Here is a 22,444-nt window from a genome sequence, read left to right on the forward strand (position 1 = left end):
AGATTGATAACAAAATTTATTTTCACTTTTGATTGCAGAAGATAAGCTAGTATATCCACACCAAAAGGACCATGCTTGCCTGTTGGACAATGCACATGACATCCTTCGACACACTTCACAGGGCAGACCACTGGATCCAAGTGCTGGCATGTTATTGGACAGGCAGGGCCACAGCTGTTGTAGCGCCACTCACACAGGTATCCTCCTCCTTCTCCTCCTTCCTTGTTCATGTCTTCACAACTTTGTGCTACCAAATATGAAGAAAAAACAAGAAGAGCTGGATGCTTGTGCCATGAAGTAACAACAAGACTTCACATCTTATAGTGCTTCTGAGTATTCAGTATGCTTTGCATGATCACGTTTATAACAAGCCTGCAATGTGTCAACACCAGTTATGACCATATTGCAGATGGAGGTTATGAGTTCATGGAAGAAGTGAGATTCAAACTGGAAACTTCACTTCACACTACTAGAGATTCCATCTAGGGGTGGACTCAGCGACCTTGATCTGGTTTGTTTCTATGCCACGGGTTTAGCCTGACTATATATATAGGAAATTCAAAAAAATCCACACAAATTCAGTACTTTAAAAAACAACAACAGAAAGTGGACAAAAGGCTGTCTTTCATGCTTTCACTTTCTTTTTACACATATTAGTAACTAGCTGAATGCAAAAATTCCAGTGACTTCCATCCATAGTCATGCCCTAGGTGTACTTTGCCACTCTGATATACGCACGAGATCTCAGCACAAACCAAAACACCACAGTTTCCTCAATTCTGCAGAACATGGGTGGCCATTTCTTGGTTTTGTTTTTTGATAGATTTCCCATTAACAGCAACAAACAGAGACTTGGATTAAATGAAACCGCCCTACTCTCTCCTATGCCAATGGAAGTGCTGCATATTGAGATCACATCCATACTGCACAGTTTAACAGTCCTGGCTTCCTCCCAAGGAATCATGGGAAGTGTGGTGTGTTTGCCACAGAGCACCCTGCCTGCACCCCTAACAAACTCCAGTTCCCATGATTCTTTATCCCATGACAGTTAGCATAGTATGATAGGGCCTTTAATGTGCACATCGCTCATGCCGTGATGATCAATTCCCCACCCCCCTACAACTCTCACGCACTTACGGCATAGAGTAGGAGACCTCCAGTGAACCACAACCCCTTTCTGTGCACAGGCATGGGCGTAGGCAGCCAGGACGTCACAGAAGAAAGCACAATCCCCAATGGATTCACAAGCACAGGTATCATACAGGCAGATATCCACATATGGCTCGGGGTCCACCTACAAAGAAAGTCATATGGGTTAAATGTGCTAGGAGCTTTCCATTGTATTGAATAACCAGGGATAACTCTCTCTCTCTCTCTCTCTCTCTCTCTCTCTCTCTCTCTCTCACACACACACACACACACACACAGAGAGAGAGAGAGAGAGAGAGAGCGCTTCTCTCCAATTCAGACTCTCAACTTGTCTGTGTAATAGGATTTAAGTCATGTTAATAATGAAAGGATAGAGCTATACAGTGGTGCCTCGCAAGACGAAAAGAATCCATTCTGCGAGTCTCTTCGTCTTGCAGTTTTTTAGTCTTGCGAAGCAAGCCCATTAGCGGCTTAGCGCTATTAGCGGCTTAGCGGATCAGCTGATAAGCGGCTTAGCGGCTTAGCGGATCAGCTGTTAAGCGGCTTAGCGGATCAGCTGTTAAGCGGCTTAGCAGATCAGCTGTTAAGAGGCTTAGCGGATCAGCTGATAAGCGGCTTAGGGGATCAGCTGTTAAGCGGCTTAGCGGATCAGATGATAAGCGGCTTAGGGCTTGGGAAAAAGGGGGGGGAGGAAAAAAAACCCCGCAGGAACTCGCAAGACATTTTTGTCTTGCAAAGCAAGCCCATAGGAAATTTGTTTTGCGAAGCACCTCCAAAACGGAAAACCCTTTTGTCTAGCGGGTTTTCCGTCTTGCGAGGCATTCATCTTGCGGGGTACCACTGTAAAGGGTTCTGATCCACAGCATCAATTGTCTTGAAACAGGAAGCTTGTAGAACTGATCAAGACTCCCAAAATGGGAGGGAGCTTTCTTGAGGAGAGTGACAGGCAAAGGAAGGAAAAGGACAGTAAAGGGCTGGAGCTCAAAGATGGTTGCAAGCTCCAAAGCTGAGTGCTTTACTGCAACATGGAAGGGAGAGGAGTGGGGAAGAGAAGATGTGTCCTCCCCACAAACCCACTGCAATCTGTGTGTGTGTGTGTGTGTGTGTGTGTGTGTGTATCCTTCCCCTTGTAGTGAGGGAAGGACCTCTTTTTCTTGTTTATGTTGCTTGTTTCACAAAACCCTCAAAATGTCAGCTACTTTGGAAGCCAGAGCTGGTATGTGGTCTTTCCCTGCCAAGCTTCCTTGCGGAGTGGAGGGTCTCAGTGGGGGCTGTGAAGGGCTTTTATCAGCTGGGCGGGGTGTCTGCACAGAAGGGTGCAGCCTTTGTTCGCCTAGAACCAGGTGGCACCTTCTCAGGTGGCGGCAGACCCACCTCGCCCGATGGGGTGCACGCTGGCAATCTCGGCATTCCCATAAGCAGAGGGAGAGTTGAGTGAGTAGGAGTGCCAAGCTGGCAGGGTGGCGGGAAAACCTGTTGGGACATCTTTGTCACTTCTTGCCCTGCTGCTGAACTCCCAAAGCATGACTTCTGAGAGCTGTGTCTGCTTCCAAACCTGTATCCTTGCTTGCCTGACAGGATACCTCTTCCTTTCTCACAAGCAGGAGCTTCTGTCTCTCTCTGTGTTAGGTGGGAGCCTGAACAGCCATTCCCTGTTATCAAGATGGCCAAACTCAACCATATAGGTAAAGGGGTAAAGGGACCCCTGACCATTAGGTCCAGTCGTGGCCGACTCTGGGGTTGCGGTGCTCATCTCGCTTTATTGGCCGAGGGAGCCGGCGTACAGCTTCCAGGTCATGTGGCCAGCATGACGAAGCCGCTTCTGGCGAACCAGAACAGCGCACGGAAAAGCCATTTACCTTCCCGCTGGAGCAGTACCTATTTATCTACTTGCACTTTTACGTGCTTTGGAACTGCTAGGTTGGCAGGAGCAGGGACAGAGCAACGGGAGCTCACCCCGTCACGGGGATTCGAACCGCCAACCTTCTGATCAGCAAGTCCTAGGCTCTGTGGTTTAACCCACAGCGCCACCAGCGTCCCATATACAGGACCTAATTTGGTATGAAAAATGATGGTCAACACTATCCGATAATCCTTGGCAGCAACTCGTTTCTTTCTTGTATTGAGGAATTCTTCTTATTTGCTTGTGCTTTGCAACAATGTGTTTCTTCTATTTCTTCATAAAATATTGGAAACTTACCTTTCCATAAGTTCAAGGCAGCTTTAAACATCTCAAAATTAAAACAAAGCAAACAAAGTAAACTGAGTGGCCTCCACCTTACTTTCTATAATTATTTGTCCAAACTCCATTTTCTGGGTGTTCCTGAGTCTGATAATGGGAAGTGAGCTTGACTGGGAGGAAAGTGCCTTGGACAATGGAGGGAAGAAAGGAGAATTCAAGTCTCCTCTCCTACATCCACAAAAAACACACATCCTCATCATCTGCGAATGCAGCAGAACACGAATAAGCATACAATGTTGTCATGGGCACCATGTCTAGTTTAGCTCTTAGAGCCCACTGAGGAGATTTCACCCCTCCCATATCCAAGAATCTGCTGATGTGCTCTGCTGATTCTCCAGAGAGGAGGGGGCGGTTTCTGCTCTCTACTTATTCCATTCCAGCCTCACATCAGAGAGAGAGAGAGAGAGAGAGAGAGAGAGAGACTGAGTGTTAGAGAGAGATTGTGTGTATAGATAAGGTTGCTGCAGACACTCAGTGCAGTTCAGCATTTTTCGTTTAGACCTCATTTAGCTCTGTATAGTTGTGTATTATAGTTGCAGATAGAATAAAGAAGATATTCTACAGATGTGCTCTCCGAGTCGTTTATGCTCTGCTATACTCTGCTGTGCGACGACTGTCTTCTTGTTGGAGTGAATCCGGTGCTCACAACTTAAGCTATGAGTCCACAGCACTTTGACCTGTTCCTGTCCAGAAGGTGGTCTCTGGAAGTGCTACCCAGCTCACCTAGCCCAGTCGGGGCTGAAGTGGATGAGTCCAGTCAGTGGCACTGGCTCAAGGGCGATGCTGACACCCACAGCCAATAGGATGAAGGATTACTGGGGGGGGAGGGAGGGGCAGAATTCTGCTGCCAAATATTTGTCCTGGTAATGAAGCCAGCAAAAGAGAGAATGAGAACTGGATAAGAAGCTTCTTACCAATTTTTTACACTCTTTGAAGGTATTGCTGTTCAGGACGTTGCAAGACGTTTCCACCATCACTTGCTTCACCACATTACCATTGCACAAGGAAGATGCCAAGCTCTGTCCCTGAGAAAGCTTAACAAAGGGAAGCGTTATTGACATGTTGTTATTACTATACCATATGTGACTACTTAACATTCATCTGCTTATTTATTTAGCCGATATGTAGCAACAACGGTGATAATCCAATCTAGGAAGTCACCACTGGATCCCAATAAACAGACAGGGAAAGATCTTAATATCTGACATTTCATTTCTTTATGAAAATGGCAAGCTGAGCAGTTTATGGTTGGGCATGTGGAAGTAGCTGTGCAGTTCTTGCACCCTGTCCTATATTCACAATTTTAACAAGTGTACATACAAAAAGGGAAATAGGTAAGTTAAGAAGCACATTTGAAAACAGCTATAAATAAAAAGGTAAAGGACCCCTGACAGTTAAGTCCAGTCACAAAAAACTCTGGGGTTGCGGTGCTCATCTCGCTTTACTGGCTGAGGGAGCCGGCGTTTGTCCACAGACAGTTTTTCCGGGTCATGTGGCCAGCATGATTAAGTTGTTCTGGCGAAACCAGAGCAGCGCACGGAAACAACATTTACCTTCCCACCAGAGCGGTACCTATTTATCTACTTGCACTTTGACGGGCTTTCGAACTGCTAGGTTGGCAGGAGCAGGGACTGAGCAACGGGCGCTCACTCCATCATGGGGATTTGAACTGCCGACCTTCCGATCGGCAAGCCCAAGGCTTAGTGGTTTACGCCATAGGGACCTCCAAATATAGATAACAAACTGGAAACCATGAAAAACCAGCTTCTCAGCATCCGGCCATATACTATTGTGTATAATGTTCACAACTCAGTTTTTAATTTCATACTGAAGACTTCATTGTTTGAATTAATTGTGGGATGTATCTTAATTTATTGATCACTTGCTTTTATTCATTGTCTTACTTGTATGATGTTAGCCGCTCTGAGCCCAGCTTTGGCAGGCGAGGGCGGGATATAAATAAAAATTATTATTATTATTTATTATTATTATTACCAGACTCACAATCATAACTACTTTAGCTTAATCTTCAACAATAAAATCATGGTTGATGCAAACTTCAAGGCAAATGTATCACAACTGTCAACATATACTTATTTTGTCTTCAGAATTATTTATTATTCTTTGATTGGATTCTTTGTTGGAAGGTGTTAGGGAGGCTTAGACAATTCTCCAAGTCATACCCATGAGGCAAGGATCAGGGCCACACACAAATCCTAGAACATTAAGCACATCCAGACCATTCACTAGACCTATCTATCTAGAGATTATAAAAGTGGAAGTGTGGACAGGTGATTCTACCCCCTTCCCATTCAGTTCACACCAACAATACCTTTGTGACATCAGCACACTGTGAATTAACTTTCCAGGAATTCCCAAAGTCACTTGGATCCACTTCAAGCTGGTTTTTGCTGCTGGTCAAGTCATTGTTTTGGATACCATCAAAATTGCCACACAGACCACATACTTTATCCTTGAAAATAAACAAACCACAATAGCATACATTTATTCAATAAAAATGATTTTTGCACTATTATATTATTATTATTACTATTATTTACTAAATATCTACACCCGTCCTTCATCCAAGGATCACAGGGGAGTTTAGAATATAAAAACATAAAATGCGTATCATAATAACAAACTAAAACACCCCATCACCACCATTCAAAAGGCCACAGATTGTTAAATTTGATTCCTAATTACAGTGGTGCCTCGCAAGACAAAAATAATCCGTTCCGCGAGTCTCTTCGTCTTGCGGTTTTTTCATCTTGCAAAGCAAGCCCATTAGCAGTTTAGCGGATTAGCACTATTAGCGGCTTAGCGGGCTTAGCGGATCAGCTGTTAAGCGGCTTAGCGAATCAACTGTTAAGCGGCTTAGCGGATCAGCTGTTAAGCGGCTTAGCAGATCAGCTGTTAAGCGGCTTAGCAGCTTAGCAGATCAGCTGATAAGCGGCTTAGCAGCTTGGGAAAAAGGGGGGGGAACCCCGTAGGAACTCGCAAGACATTTTCGTCTTGCGAAGCAAGCCCATAGGAAATTCGTTTTGCGAAGCACCTCCAAAATGGAAAACCCTTTTGTCTAGCGGGTTTTCTGTCTTGCGGGGCACCACTGTAGTTTTCTTAGGAAGGTTTTTGTACCTAAAGATATGTAACGAAGGTGCCAGGTGAGCCTCTCTGGAGAGAGCATTCCACAATGGGGAGTCACCTGAGAAAAAGCCCATTCTCGTGTTGCCACCCTCTCTATCCTGTGTTCTGTCAGATGCAGCACAAGTTTACCTCCATCAGTCCCTGATGGTGCCTTGCCCTGCCTCCATCACTCTCTTCCTTTCTCCTGTCCGAATGGTGTCAGTTGATTGGGAAAATGTATACTCAGAAGCATTCTGTTCTGGGAATGCTGTACATTTGATTGGTCTGTACTGTTTAAGCCACCTTGTGGGCATCAGTGAGGAAACGCAGAATGGCTGGCATAAACACACACACACTTATTTCGAAATAAACCAGAGTGGACTTACTTTATAGTTCTCTTTCAGAATAACCGTAAGGCCCATGTCTCGATCCCAAGTGAGAGCAATTCCTCCTCTACTCAGCAACAAAATGTAGTAACGCCCAGACTTCAAGACTTCAAAGTTGACTTCTTCTCTAGGAGGTGTCAAGATGTTTACCTTCATCAGAAAAGATATATATATAGAAACTTCAGCAATGGAGCTGTAGGTTACTTCCATACACAGTCGCAGGAGCACCATCAGTGATTGGCACTTGCGTTCAACGCTGTGGGCTTGTGGGGGATCCTGCCCTCTCCACAGACCCAAAAATGCTGGTGCCACTGGCACAGGACCAGCTCAGCCTACATCTCTTACATGCTTTATGCTTTCCCACTTCCCTAAGTGGTAAGACAGGGGACAGCCTTTATAGGATCAGCTGTGAGAAGAGTGTACAGGACATTTCTGGGGTCTTGCAATAACTATTTATCAAGTATAGGTGAAGTTTTCCTCAGGTTTAAAACCCTTGAATGAAGGGCAGTTTAGAAATATTTTAAATAAAGTAAGTTTGAATTTGTTTCACTGTTGGCTAAAGGGTGTAGCAAAGTTTACTAGCATTGAGGTTTAAAGATGTGCAACAAGCACACAGGAAGGAGGAGCATAAACACAGCTTTAGTTCAGCTCTGCAATAGCCTAGAAGCTCTTAGTAATTCTTTCCATCATGCAGATTGAAGATACTTTCCCCCTCTTCTGCTTCAAAAATATCCTGTTAGACCGAACTCAGCCAAGAATCCAGTAGCTACGTCCATAGTGCCCATCATCAAGTGTCACACTAAATTTTGTTCTGCACTGCAACCTACACATGTTTACTCAGATGTAAGTAGGTATAAGATTGCAGCTTTGTGCAACTTTTCTAGGAGCAAGTCATGGCTCCTGTTTGATCTCTTATCCAGCTATCTCAGAAGGATAGGAAAATTTATGTTGGATATACTTCTGGTTGAACCAATGTTCATGGTGCAGATACACAACAGCAGCCTGGGTGAAAAAAGAGCAAGGTTGGTTCAATGCAGAATTCGGCCACTCGTCTTCACTAGGCTCTGAGGAGCCTTCAGAAAGACCTCAGTGGAGACAGTTATTTCCGTCTTATCTCAGGTAACACCCAGGTGTAAAGCTGATAGGTGTCTATAGACTTCTCCATGAATTTGTGACGTGCTTTTGAATTTTTTAAAAATCAAAGTTAATGGGCATCACAACATCCACGAATTATGAGTTCCATGTGTTAATTGCACGAAGAAAGACTTTCTGATTTCTTGCATAAACCTGTTGCCTGTCACTTGACTGGCTGGTTTTGAGAGGGAAACGTCTGTAAATTTTACTCACAGAATTCATAGTTTATAAATCTCTATTGTTTCTCTCTCTCTCTCTCTCTCTCTCTCTCTCTCTCTCTCTCTCTCTCACACACACACACACACACACAAAAAAAAAAAACACACACATAGTGTTCCCCCTCCATGTGCCTAACTGGTAAATCTCTGTTCTTTAACAGAGGATAAGGAAGAGGCCGGAAGGTGTTAGCTGCCCTGAGCTTGGGGTATAAATAATAATAATAATAATAATAATAATAATAATAATAATAATAATAAGCTCCTCTCTGCCACTTAAAGGCCGGTGTGTCCTGAGGCAGAGGAACAGAGTTATCCAGGCCAGCAAACTGCTACTTTATGTGTTTTAAAATATTGTTCCCTTTGTTGGTGCAAATTCATTTGAGCTTTTTAAAAAACTGAATTGTTTGTGTCTTCAAATAAACAGAAGTGCTCCCCCCCCCCAGTGCAACTTAAAAATGAAATCTTTGAATGGAAAAAAAATTGGTGGCAACCACTCTTTGTATGTTCAAACCCCAAAACAAAGAAGCATTGTGTGCCTTCAGATTTCACTGCAAAAAAATGTTTGCAAAGCTCTAGTATTCCAGGGATAATACAGCACTTTCGGAAGTTTAGGTAATGGTAATTCTATAACACACTGGAGATCTGTGAAGGATGAATGCAGCGACATTCCTGGCTGTTACAATGCCCAAGACAAACAGCTGAACTCTGCCCTCTGGAAGGGGGCTCGGTCTTTTGTTCTTCCTTTTTCTGTGTGAGGGGAAATGCAAAGTGGGGTGGACCCTCTGATTTCCTTTGCATAACATGCGGTTGAAAGGAGGGAAGAGCAACAGGGCCATCTACAGAATTCTTATTTTTCCTGGTCAACCCAAGATTTGCTTTTAACAGAGGACTAAATATCTGAAGTCTCTTGCCTTCTGGATTTTGCCTTCTCTTGAAAGGTATGCCTTTTTTCCATCAGTCTTTTCTCCTCACCCCTGAATTTGTTGGGAAAGAATCTGGTCAGATCAGAATTTTGGCCAGATCTGTCCTAAAGTTCTCGGTTTGGGGAAGTGTAAAATAGAACTGGAGCTCCTTCAAGGAAGCACCAGTACAGTTGTACCTTGGATCTCGAAAACCTTGCGAGTCAAACGTTTTGGCTCCTGAACACCGCAAACCTGGAACCTGTTCCGGTTTGCAAACATTCTTTGGAACCCAAACGTCCAATGGGGTTTCCGGGGCTTCTGATTGGCTTCAGGAGCTTCCTGCAGCCAATCAGAGACTGTACTTCTGAATGTTTTGGAAGTCAAACAGATTCCGTTTGACTTCCAAGGCACAACTGTTGTTGTTTAGTCATTTAGTCATGTCCGACTCTTTGTGACCCCCTGGACCAGAGCACGCCAGGAACACCTGTCTTCCACTGCCTCCCGCAGTTTGGTCAGACTCATGCTGGTAGCTTCAACAACACTGTCCAACCATCTCGTCCTCTGTCGTCCCCTTCTCCTTGTGCCCTCAATATTTCCCAACATCAGGGTCTTTTCCAGGGAGTCTTCTCTTCTCATGAGGTGGCCAAAGAACTGGAGCCTCAGCTTCACGATCTGTCCTTCCAGTGAACACTCAGGTTTGATCTTCTTGCAGTCCATGGGACTCTCAAGAGTCTCCTCCAACACCAAAATTCAAAAGCATCAATTCTTCAGCGATCATTCTTCTTTATGGTCCAGCTCTCACTTCCATACATCACTACTGGGAACACTATAGCTTTAACTATACGGACCTTTGTTGGCAATGTGATGTCTCTGCTTTTTAAGATGCTGTCTAGGTTTGTCATCGCCTTTCTCCCCAGAAGCAGGCGTCTTTTAATTTCGTGACTGCTGTCACCATCTGCAGAGCTCACGGAGCCCAAGAAAGTAAAATCTCTCACTGCGTCCATTTCTTCCCCTTCTATTTGCCAGGAGGTGATGGGCCCAGTGGCCATCATCTTCATTTGTTTGATGTTGCTATTTTAAATGCAAGGAAGAAGGAGGCACTTTGCTGGATATGTAAGAATCCAGCCTCCCTTAACTATCCTCTCTTGTCATATTCCAGGTTTCCAGACCACTGCAATGCAGTAGATACTTTTTAAAGGAGTGTCAGAAGTTAGAGTTTTCTTCTGCCACAAAATCTGAATTTACTTTCTGAACAACAAAAGATAGTGGGGCTCAAGTGTGCCTTAACAACAGGACCTGCTCTTTGGAAATGATTACTGTCACCACAACTGGTTAACACAGGTTATCTTGGTGCATGGGACAGCAGGGGGGAATTTTTGATGCATTTAAGGCACCCACGAGCACCAACACAGAAAACAAGTTCTTGGGCTAATATGCAGGAGCCCTGCTTTAAAGGAAACCTTGCAGAGCCGAGATTCTCTGTTAGTAAACCTAAATTGGTTGCTCTCACCATCCACCAAGGGCTTCAAAGGGCTCATCCAGACTCCCGCTTGTCTTGTTACTCCCTCCCTGCCGGAAGCCAGATCTTTACTGCTGAATCAGAGCATGCATCAATTGAGTTTTCCACAGATTGATGTTTGCTCTGATTTAGTGCTAAAGAGCAGGTTTTCCATGGGGCAAATGGAAAACCGCTCAGACCCATGCTTTCTAAGTGGAAGTGTGAACAAGCCCAGAAATTCCTGCCCCACTGCAAAGCCAGCAATATGGAATGCCTTGCTTTTAAACATGACACCACTGAGATCATAGTAAAGGTAAAGGGACCCCTGACCATTAGGTCCAGTCATGGCTGACTCTGGGGTTGTGGCACTCATCTCGCTTTATTGGCCGAGGAAGCCGGCGTACAGCTTCCGGATCATGTGGCCAGCATGACTAAGCTGCTTCTGGCGAACCAGAGCTGCGCATGGAAACACCGTTTACCTTCCCGCCGGAGCGGTACCTATTTATCTACTTGCACTGGCATGCTTTCGAACTGCTAGGTTGGCAGGAGCAGGGACCGAGCAACGGGAGCTCACCCCGTCGCAGGGATTCGAACCACCAACCTTCTGATCAGCAAGTCCTAGGCTCTGTGGTTTAACCCACAGCGCCACCCGCATTCCACTAAAGTTTGCTGACCCCCTGTTCTAGTCCAACCCCCTGCAATGCAGGAATAGGCAGCTGTCCCTTACGGGGATCAAACCTGCAACCTTGGCGTTATCAGCACCACACTCTAACCAACTGAGCTATGCAGGCTGGTCATAGAGTAGCATATTAATCAAGTCAGCTGTTCCTGGTCCAGAATTTTTAGAAAAGCATCATAAGCCTTGCTCCTCCACAAGGGGTCTGAAGTAAAGATAAGAGGCTCATACTTACATCTCCGTTGTACAGCTCAATCACTCCGCTGTCAAAGAGAATGCTAATCCTTTTAGTGCATGTCTCTCCTGTGAAGCTACAGCCCTCATTGGCAATGAGTACTCGGAAGGTTCCAGAATCATCACTACCATCGCAGTAATCCTTTAAGAAAGGGAAGTGGCAATGACAACAAATGTTTTGAACATGCACACAGATTAAAGGTAAAGGGAACCCTAGCCATTAGGTCTCAGGGGTTGCGGCACTCATCTTGCTTTACTGGTCGAGGGAGCCGGCGTACAGCTTCCGGGTCATGTGATCAGCATGAATGTAATGGTTATATGGGGTTGCTCATGCGTAAGTTGCCGCCACTCCTGGCTAGGTAGCCTGGTTAAACCTTTCCTGGCTGGACAGCCCTTCACTTCGTGGCTGTTCAGTCGCTAGCAGAATCCGTCAGTGGGCGTTTCTTGAACTTCTTCCAGCAAAGAAGTTCTTTGACACCTACGCCTACTTTCCCTGCGCGGAAGTCTTCTGTGCAGGGTGGGTGTGGGTAGTGGAGGACCTGTGCTCCCCCCGCTGGTCTCTGGCGAAGAGTCCTGGAGCCCCCTCTCCGATTCCCCCATCCGCCCCCCTTTATCCCTGGTGTTACGCTGATTTCCTTCCCCAGCCGATGAGTTCCCTCTCTCCCTGCTTGGCCCTTCTCCGGCATCGCTTGGGAGCCCTGCCTCCACTTCTGGCTCCGATGTCAGTTCCCTGACAATGAGTAAGCCGTTTCCGGCAAAATCAGAGCAGCGCACAGAAATGCTGTTTACCTTCCCGCTGGAGCGGTACCTATTTATCTACTTGCACTTTGACGTGCTTTCGAACTGCTAGGTTGGCAGGAGCAGGGACTGAGCAACGGGAGCTCACCCCGTCACGGGGATTCGAACCTCTGACCTTCTGATTAGCAAGCCCTAGGCTCAGTGGTACCACAGCGCCACCCGCGTCCCACACACAGATTACCTGAGGTTTTATTGACAATTGTGTTATATGAATGTTATTAAATAAATAATAAAGATCACAAGTGTAGGGTTTACCATTAAAATCTGAGTATCTTGAGATTTCAGAACAATAACCTGAGATCTTTTTCTCTGCACTTTGGGCTCTAAGTAGAAAATCAGCTGTGGAACTTGATCAAAGCCATGTGCACTTGCATGCGTCTCCTCTCTCTGATGCCTCCATTCACACATCACTGCTGCAATCTATGTGCGAATGCAAAACATCCACCCACAAATGGACAAAGCCTATTTAGGTCCATACAGTTACAGCACTGCACAGCACTATACCACCAGAACTGGCTTTTAGGCTGCTGTGGAATACAGGAATTGGACCTGGACATAGTGGTTAAAAAACCAATTTAATGTAATAGGTTTTCATTTCAGAATATTGTATGCATTTATAGATGGATGAGTCCCACTGATTCTGAAAGGGACTTACACAACTGTCAGCATGGCAAAGATTGATACAGGACAACCTATTCCTCTCTCTCCTGCTTCTCATAGCATCATCCTGTCCCAGGCAGTGGAATACAGCTCTGCAACTCTATCCAGGGCTCCATCAGTTTTGTCTGGCCTTGATACTTAGCAAAACTTTACAGTTGCCACCAACTCTGCCCTTTCCCCTAACTGCAGGTGGGATTCTCATCTGTGACACTATACTAACCTTCAGAACTCAAGTGAGAAAACTTGCTACAAAGTGCCTTTGCACCCCAGCACAATATCCCAGAAATCTCTCATCTTTCTCTAGGCTTTGGAGAAGAGTGATAACTTTGTTCTCAATATCATGCTGGGCTTTGGAGAAACTTGGAAACAGATGTACTTCTCACTGTGCCTCCAGAGCCCAGAAGAAAAACTGTGAGGTATCTTCACCGGATTAAAAGTGAACCATCACTGTGACAACTTGGCAGGTATGTTTGAACTGCCTCACTTGCTACTGAACATCTTAGGAACCTTGTGGCTATGCTTGCTTCACTGTTTGCTCCAGCTTGGAGGGCAGTGAGCTTTGACCCTATTGGACATGGCCTGTTGTGACCCTACCCAGGCCTACGGCCTGTTGATGAGACAATGGTAGGCTCTTCTCCAATGCCAGACTGTGAAATCGCACTCTTAATTTAAAGTTGTCATCAAATATATACAATCTAAAGTGACTTTACGGGTTTCCTCTCTGGTAAAGCGTGTTCTCCATCATAGAGAGAACGTGTTGCGGTGGGGGCCGCCAGGACACTCCAAAGTTGGGGGCGGGCTAATTGATTGTTCGCCACTGATGCGATTGGGCTTCCCTTGTTGTTGGGAAGAAGTTAATGTTGCCATTTGTTGATTGACAGCCAGAAATGCTAAAACTCCTTGCACGAGGCTAGGGCTTCCTCTTTTCGCCCGTGCATCGGATTGCCTGTCCCCCTCCCTATATTTAGGGTTGAACGCTTTGACCTTGCTATGCCTGTCATGGGGTCGTCTGCAGTTGGGGCAGGGGCCCGATAGGAATTTTGCCCATCTGGCTGATTGGCTGGGGCCATTTGGTTTTTGCCTACTGCGTAGCAAATCGTCACAACTTGTAAGGTTGTGGTTAGGCATTGGTTTATAGTTTGGTTGGTTGAGGGGCATGGATTGGCTGTGCCTGCCCCTCTAATGCTGTTGCTGCAAGGGATTCCGTTAAAGGAATTGGGGGCTAACTATTGCTTGTCCACTCTGTCAAGGGGGCTCGGGCCATAGCAATGAGCTCCTGGTTGCATTTGGGGTGAGGGCAGGTTCCCTGCTCCGCGTAACCCCCAAGTGTATTCCCCCATTCTGACTTTCGCATCATGCGGAATGTCAGTCTGTCCCCCATGGTGGGGGCAGATAGTCGCAACCAATGCCTGGTTGCATTTGGGGTGAGGGCAGGTTCCCTGCTCCGCGTAACCCCCAAGTGTATACCCCCATTCAGACTTTCGCATCGTGCGGAATGTCAGTCTTTCCCCCATGGTGGGGGCAGATAGTCGCAACCAATGCCTAAGCAACCACTCACATTTTTGTATTTTAATAAAGTTGTGGCCAAAATTATGCCAAAAACCTTAAACAAAAATTTCCGTGTGATGTGTGAGTTATTGGGGTGGCCCTGGGGACCTCGACACGCAAAAAATTCTGAAGAATGTTGAAGGAAGCCAAAAGAGTGTCCATAGGTTTCGATGGTAGTTTTACATATCTCTAACCCTTAGCATTCTCTCAGCCGTCGCCACCCTCATCTCCAATAACTGCATTCTATCCCCACTCTTACCTGAACTAGCACATACTGACAGTTCCCTGGAAACCTGTATTTCAGTCCATCAAAGGTCAAGTAATGAGATGTGCCAATGACTGAGCAGGAACCGTCACAGACATTTTCTGTGCATTCCCACTTCCGAGCCCGACAAACACTGCAGAGGGCAAAAGACCAGCAGCTGTTATTGTCGATGTTGATTAATAAAAGTCTGCTTTATAACTTGGTGCATGGACAAAAGACAGTCTGTGTCTTACAGGAAGCATGCAAAAATCATGTCACTTATAAAACCTCGAGACACTAACATTTCTACATATCATTGCAATACCTATTCATGCTTGTGAAGATAACAAGTTTCTTCAGCCTAGATAGTCAGGTTACCCACATACACACAAACAAACACACACACACACACTTCAAAAATTGAAGTCCTTTCCCCTGGTTATGACACTGTTGAAACTTCAGAAGTCCACAAATTTTTATTTAGTTTGGAAACCACACAAAATTTGTGGGTGCCATCAAACTTACTTCTCCTCTGAGAGAATTCCAAGGCCTAAGATTTCAAGGTGACTTTTGAAATCTGGAACCAGGCTTTAAATAGCTTTTTATGTGCTTCAGAATAGTTACACACCAGTACCAAAGACCAAACAGGCAAAAAAAAACCCAAAACCAGTGTAACCATACACAGTTAGGATTCCCTACCATTTTATCAGCTTGAAAGTCTAGTAATGTCCAGATTTTTCCAGGCTGTACCCATGACACTTTCGTGTCAACTGAAGTCTAGTGTCCAGACCAAGGGAAGAAAGACTACTGCCTATTCTGCCTTAGTCAGAACCCACCTGGAGTCCTGTGTCCAGTTCTGGGCACCACAATTTAAGAAGGATACTGACAAGCTGGACCATGTACAGAGGAGGGCAACCAAAATGACCAAGGGTCTGGAAATAAAGTCTTATGAGGAATGCTTGAGGATGCTCAGCCAGGAGAAGAGGAGACTGAGGGCAGATAAGATACCCGACAATTTTATTGGGAGGGTTATATGTTAAGTGTGGGTGAACATATCAGATGACACAGCGATTCTTCAAACAGCTCTTGTTTATTCACAGGCCAGAACAGAACTGAACTGAAGGGTTCAGTCAGCCTGCTCATATAGAGCTCCAGTACAACGTAACTGTAACAATTTTCTAAAACTATCCAATCACTGAGCATCACTTTCGATCCCTTATTTGCATAACTATCTACAGTATCCCCCTGCTGGCCCAGGGTGAGAACTTCAGTACATAACATTAAACATGTGCTGAAATCTTCTCCTGTTGAAAACTGTGCATCTTAAACATGCATAAGTTTATCTGGATTGCACTCCACGCATTTTAAATGCTGCTTCTGAAAAACCCACTAACTTCCTTCTTTAAAGAAATGTACAGTCTGGCACACACTAATGTTGTGTGTGTGGAACCCACAAAGATCTATAAACAGCAAGTTAAGTAACCACAAATAGATTCTCTCTTTACTTAAAGGCTATGTGTAAAAATTTCTGCCACTTCTGTATTCCCAGAAAAGATCTAGGCATAACACGGAGTGGAGCATTTTACAACATGTAGCGATTTACCATGGATATCCTGCTCTCTGCTGCTTATTCTCTTACGAAAACACTTTTATTGCCCTCTGAAGGCCAGTATGGGTTAAATAAGGGGTGTAATAAGGCTAGTATTTCCTTTCATTCATTCATTTCTTTTTTTGTGTGCTCATAAGACGACTAAATAGCAGTCGAGGGCGTGAGACTGCATACTTCCTATGGCTCTCTGTTTACCAAGGATGGTCCATAATTTCTGGTAACCAAACAACAACAACAAAAAGAGGCAACACATTAAAGGAACATCTGCCGTGACAGGAACACTGTATTCCTGGAAAGTGCTGTGTGCAAGGTTTTACTGGAATATGTTGAACAATTCATTATTGGAACAGTTTACCACTTTACAAAAATGGAATTTGCAGCTCCTTTCTGAGGCAACGCCTCTTCCTTTCGTTTCCTTGTGGTTGGTGCTGCCTCATTTATCACTATTTTTATTTTATTTATTTTAGCATCTCTTTTATCTCTGTCCCGTCTCTGGGAAGATTTCTGGAGGTGCCTTTTAAAACTGGTTAATTTATTTCGACAGTACAATCCAAGAATCTTTTTCTTGGGTACCAGAAGTTTCCTGGATCTCAGAAGCTGGGGGTGGGAGGCAGCTGGTCTCTCCTGTGTGTGTCAAAGTCACACATGTGAACACGAAAGCAGCATGCCGTGCAGCACCTATCATTGTGTTGCTCGTTGTTGATTTTGACATTATTCTGATTATGTTGTGCGTTTTTAATAGTTTTGTGGGTTCCTATCTTTGTTAGCCAATTACTGGATTTTCAAATAAAAATCAGGATACATAAGTCTTCATAGATAAATGAAGTAACCACAGATGAGTTGCAAGAAAATATTTTACAGGGTGGTCTCAGCAAGATCCCAGCAAATCTTTCTTTCTTTCTTTCTTTCTTTCTTTCTTTCTTTCTTTCTTTCTTTCTTTCTTTCTTTCTTTCTTCTCCTTCCTTCCTTCCTTCCTTCCTCCTTCCTTTTGTTCTCCCCCTGCCCTCTGATTCTTTGCATGGGAGGCGGGCTCCCATTCCAAGTCGAGTTCTCTCACTAGTTTACAGAGATGGCTTTGCTAAGAGGGATGCTCTTTTAGACTAGCATCTTATTGTGTGACCATGTGGCAACAGCTCCAGTCCCCAGGGATCATAAGGAAGGAATAAAGACTCTGACAATGTTATATGGAATTAAAATTAGGCCACAACTTCATTAAACTTCCGAATGTAGGAAGACCTTGGCTTAGGCCTTGGGCATGTATCCCTCCCAGCCCCCCAGCGGGGGGAACTGGGGCTCATCAGGGTAAATGGGATATGGGGGTAGAATCATAGAATCATAGAGTTGGAAGAGACCATAAAGGCCATCGAGTCCAACACGCTGCCAAGCAGGAAACACCATCAGAGCAGTCCTGACATATGGTTGTCAAGCCTCTGCTTAAAGACCTCCAAAGAAGGAGACTCCACCACACTCCTTGGCAGCAAATTCCACTGCCGAACAGCTCTTACTGTCAGGAAGTTCTTCCTAATGTTGAGGTGGAATCTTCTTTCTTGTAGTTTGGATCCATTGCTCCGTGTCCGCTTCTCTGGAGCAGCAGAAAACAACCTTTCTCCCTCCTCTATGTGACATCCTTTTATATATTTGAACATGGCTATCATATCACCCCTTAACCTCCTCTTCTCCAGGCTAAACATGCCCAGCTCCCTTAGCCGTTCCTCAAGACGTAAGTGTAGCAGGCAGCCCAGCCCATATCCCCACACGCAGGGTAGTTCACTGATGACCTTTCGGTGTATGGCCAGTGACACCCATATATATAAAACCCCTTTAAGAGGGGGACCCTGGAATCGCCGCCACAGGGGGGTGAGTCACCACTTCAGCCAACCTCCCCCAATATAGGGAAGGAAAGACTAAAGGATTCCACCCAAGGCCATAACTGCCAAAGTTGTGACGAATTGCTACAGGGAAGACAAAACCTGCCAATGCAGGATAATTTCTTCCCGATCCTTCAACAGCAACCGGTCAAAGACCGTAGCAGTGCCAGCTAAACAGGAAGAAAAAGTTAACCTGCAAACAAGAAACATTAAACAAAGGGAAGTTAGGGAGGGTGAATCTCCAGAGCTGACTGCCTGGCTATTGTTGGCTCCACCCCCTATTTATAAATGGGGCTGGCCCCACCTCCCAGCGAGAAACTTGATTACTGAGGCTGGGCGAGAACCTCCAAAAATTTGTCATAAAGAGTCAGGTTTTATTTTAATGCAAAATCAGTCTCCTTCCTGACAGTGGCGTAGCGTGGGGGGTGCAGGGGGGGGCCCGGCCGCACCAGGGGCGCAAATCCACGGGTTAGGGGGTGCAAATCCACGGGTTAGGGGGTGCAAATTACTTGCCTTGCTCTGGGTGCTGACAACCCACGCTACACCACTGCTTCCTGAGCCAAGGGACCTCAATGAGAAGCAATTGCTTACCAGGTGTTGCAGTCTTTCATGACCGTTTCCCCTGGAGCATATTCTCGCCCGTTATGAAAACAGGGGCATTTTTCAGGTACGATGCATTTGTTTCCATGTCTTACCTAGAACAGAGACGGGTGTTTTATGGAACCATTATAGGGGACAGAATAAATATGGTAGCACACAACAGGAACATGAAAACAAGGCACCTAAGTAAAAACTATCCGAGCCAAATTATACGGAGAAAATTATACAGCCTCCAGTGAATACTGAAGATACAACTCTTCACCCTGACCTTTGTCACCAGTGAGATGTGTTTGTAGGAACCAAGCAGAGGGTCTTCTTGCTAGTGGTGCCCACCCTGTGGAACACCCTCCCACCAGATGTCAAGGAAATAAACAACTACCTGACTTTTAGAAGAGGCAGCCCTCTTTAGGGAAGTTTTTAATGTTTGATCTTTTATTGTGTTTTTAATATCCTGTTGGAAGCTGCCCAGAGTGGCTGGGGAGGCCCGACCAGATGGGCAGGGTATAAGTAATAAAACAACAACAATGATGATGATGATGATGATGATGATGATGATGATATTTCTGTAATCGTGTGTTGGTTCAAATGGTCTTTAAACTGTTTTTGCTATTGTGTTTTGATGTTGTAACCCATCTGAACTCCCCAGGGTTAAGGGTGAGTAATACGTTGTAATAATACAGTGATACCTTGGGTTAAGTACTTAATTCGTTCCAGAGGTCCATTCTTAACCTGAAACTGTTCGTAACCTGAAGCACCCCTTTAGCTAATGGGGCCACCTGCTGCTGCCGCGCCACCGGAGCACGATTTCTGTTCTCATTCTAAAGCAAAGTTCTTAACCTGAAGCACTATTTCTGGGTTAGCAGAGTCTGTAACCTGAAGCGTATGTAACCTGAAGCGTATGTAACCCAAGGTACCACTGTATAAAAAGATGGTTTTAACAGTAGTAAAATATTTGAACAGTCAGTTGACTGGCATTCTCAATGGAACCTCATGAAAACAAATACTAAAGATATCTCTTAACCCTGAGTAAGTCTGCTGCCCACATAACCTGAATGAGGTAACCCCTAAGAAAGTGCAACGTGCGCCTTCAGAATTTGGTAATAATGAGCTTTTGGAATCTTCTCTCTTTGGCATCCAGCAGAGAAAGTCACACCTGGGAGTGCTGCAAAGATGATAGCCTGTTTCTCCCTGGACCTGAGGCCCTGATGGATTACTGCTAACAAAAACTGTTAAGGCTGAAGGTGACAGAACAACTTGCTGTGAACCCAGAAAAGCAGGCTGTTTAGGAGCTTTCAGTCATGTCAAGATTTAATAGTGGTGGTGTGTTACTTTTGCTGCTTTTGGGATTGTTTTTCTGTATGTTATTGTTAGACCTTACTCTTAATTTTTAAGGGAATTGCTTGATTTATTGTATATTTCTTAATGAGATGCTTTCATTATTGCATTTAAATTTTGTGCAACGTTTTTTCATGCTGTGAGCTGCTTTGTGCCTCCAAATAAACGTTGATGATTCTTCCCCACCTTCCTTTCCCTGCCTTTTCCAACTTATGGGACTTCACCTTCTTTCTCATAAAAAGCAGAATTTGAGCAGATCTGGCCTGCTATGCAGGGGCACAAAAAGCTGCAGATGCGAAACTCCAGTTTTCTGCACAAACATTGAAGGCAGAGGATCTCTTTAGCTGTTTAGACATCAACTTCTTAGTTGAGTACGGAGCTGAGAAGAAGCGTTGAGCAGCAGTGCCATCTAGTGCCCTACAAAATACTCTTCCTGCTTTATCAAACGGGGAAAGTGTATCTGAAGAAGTGTGCATGCACACGAAAGCTCATACCAAGAACTAACTTAGTTGGTCTTTAAGGTACTACTGGAAGGATTTTTTTTTTGTTTTGACTATGGCAGACCAACATCTGTAACTGAAACGGGGAAATGTTATACCCAGCTGATTAAAAGCAGCTTTGGCTGGGAGTATGGCAAAGACACATCCAAAAGGAAGATTTACAGGATAGATGATTAAAATAAATGAGCGGTTAAATCTAGATGGCTTTCCCAACCTTGATGCAAGGGCTAAGATTTGAACTGAGTAAGTAGTCTGCAAGTAACCAAAGAGACAGCTTCTTTTCACAGGAAAAGAACAATTATGAAGGATGTTTTCATGTGCGAATATATACTTTCTGATATATTTTTTCCTATATCTGTAGCCTGGCATAACTGCCTTTCTACAATTGACATTTTGTTTCCTGCATTGTAATAAAAGGGTTTTTTCCTTGTTTTGTTTTTTTTTAAAAGTCAATCAAAAATGAAAGTTTTCCCAAAAATGTGCTAAATAAATATTTTCCTTAGTAAAGAGGTTGTAATCATTATTACATTTGAATCCAGTCTCTCCTCCAAAGTGCTTAGTTAGGACAGTGTTACATCTATCATCTCCATTTAATCGCCTCAACAAGTCTATGAAGTAGGTTAGAATGAAAAACTAGCCTGTCCAGAGAATATTCAGACAATGTCCAGACAATGTGTAGTGAATATGCAGAGGGAGGAAAAATATGATGTCTTCCACTGTCCTTGCTCGATAAACTCTTATGCCCTCACGTGAAAGCCTGATCAATGTGAAGGTCTGTTTGCTCTGCTCTACATTTGTGACTCAACAAACATAAACCCCTGTGTTGCAAAATGTGACAATCTACAAAAATGCAAACGCAACACGCTGGTTAATAACTGTTAGTAAATATATGATGGCATTCAAAATATACAAATAAGCCACTTCAAAATAATATACGTATCATACAACACACCTCACAAAATATACAAGTAACTGCAAGTTGTTATATGTATCAGAGTCAAACAAAGATTGAAACAACCAGTGAATAGCGAGGAACGGCAAACCGTCTCTCAAAGGAAGACGTCTCTCCAAAGTCTGAAAAGGAATAGGTCAACTGTTTCAGAATAAAGTCGTTAGAATTCACCACTCACTGGCTATTCATTGGTTGTTTCAATCTTTGTTTGATACATATAACAACTTGCAGTTACTTGTATATTTTGTGAAATGTGCTGTATGATACATATACAGTGGTACCTTGGGTTAAGAACTTAATTCTTTCTGGAGGTCTGTTCTTAACCTGAAATTGTTCTTAACCTGAAGCACCACTTTAGCTAATGGATTCTCCCGCTGCTGCCGCACCACCGGAACACAATTTCTGTTCTCATCCTGAAGCAAAGTTCTTAACCTGAGGTACTATTTCTGGGTTAGTGGAGTCTGTAACCTGAAGCGTCTGTAACCCAAGGTACCACTGTATTATTTTGAAGTGGCTTATTCGTATATTTTGAATGACATCATACCGATTATATATTTACTAACAGTTAATAGCCAGCGTGTTGTGTTTGCATTTTTCTACATGTCTACATTTGTGACCACTAGCAGGGCCGGCCCATCCATGAGGCAGACTTCAGCAGCTGCCTCAGGCGGCAGAATCCAAGGGGCACCTTCACAGGTGAATCTCCCATCACCACCACTGTTGCCACCAACCCAGAAGTGAAATCCAGGAGTGGTGATTAGAGTG

The 22,444-nt window shown here is 44.5% G+C and overlaps 1 protein-coding gene across 1 annotated transcript in view; it reads right to left on the reverse strand.

Annotated features, from left to right (window-relative positions):
* The window catches only part of VWF (von Willebrand factor), a 166,087-nt gene that overhangs the window by 96,326 nt on the left and 47,317 nt on the right, over window positions 1–22,444 (reverse strand). Inside the window, exons 19-26 of the mRNA XM_081911652.1 lie at window positions 18,884–18,987; window positions 14,831–14,969; window positions 11,567–11,707; window positions 6,904–7,053; window positions 5,724–5,864; window positions 4,306–4,425; window positions 1,138–1,294; window positions 80–247 (exon numbers count right to left, since the gene is read on the reverse strand). Coding sequence (XP_081767778.1) covers window positions 80–247; window positions 1,138–1,294; window positions 4,306–4,425; window positions 5,724–5,864; window positions 6,904–7,053; window positions 11,567–11,707; window positions 14,831–14,969; window positions 18,884–18,987 — 1,120 coding nt within the window. The remainder of the gene's footprint in view (window positions 1–79; window positions 248–1,137; window positions 1,295–4,305; window positions 4,426–5,723; window positions 5,865–6,903; window positions 7,054–11,566; window positions 11,708–14,830; window positions 14,970–18,883; window positions 18,988–22,444) is intronic.

This window comes from Podarcis melisellensis (assembly GCF_964234715.1).
Source record: "Podarcis melisellensis genome assembly, chromosome: 5".
Classification (NCBI taxonomy): domain Eukaryota; kingdom Metazoa; phylum Chordata; class Lepidosauria; order Squamata; family Lacertidae; genus Podarcis; species Podarcis melisellensis.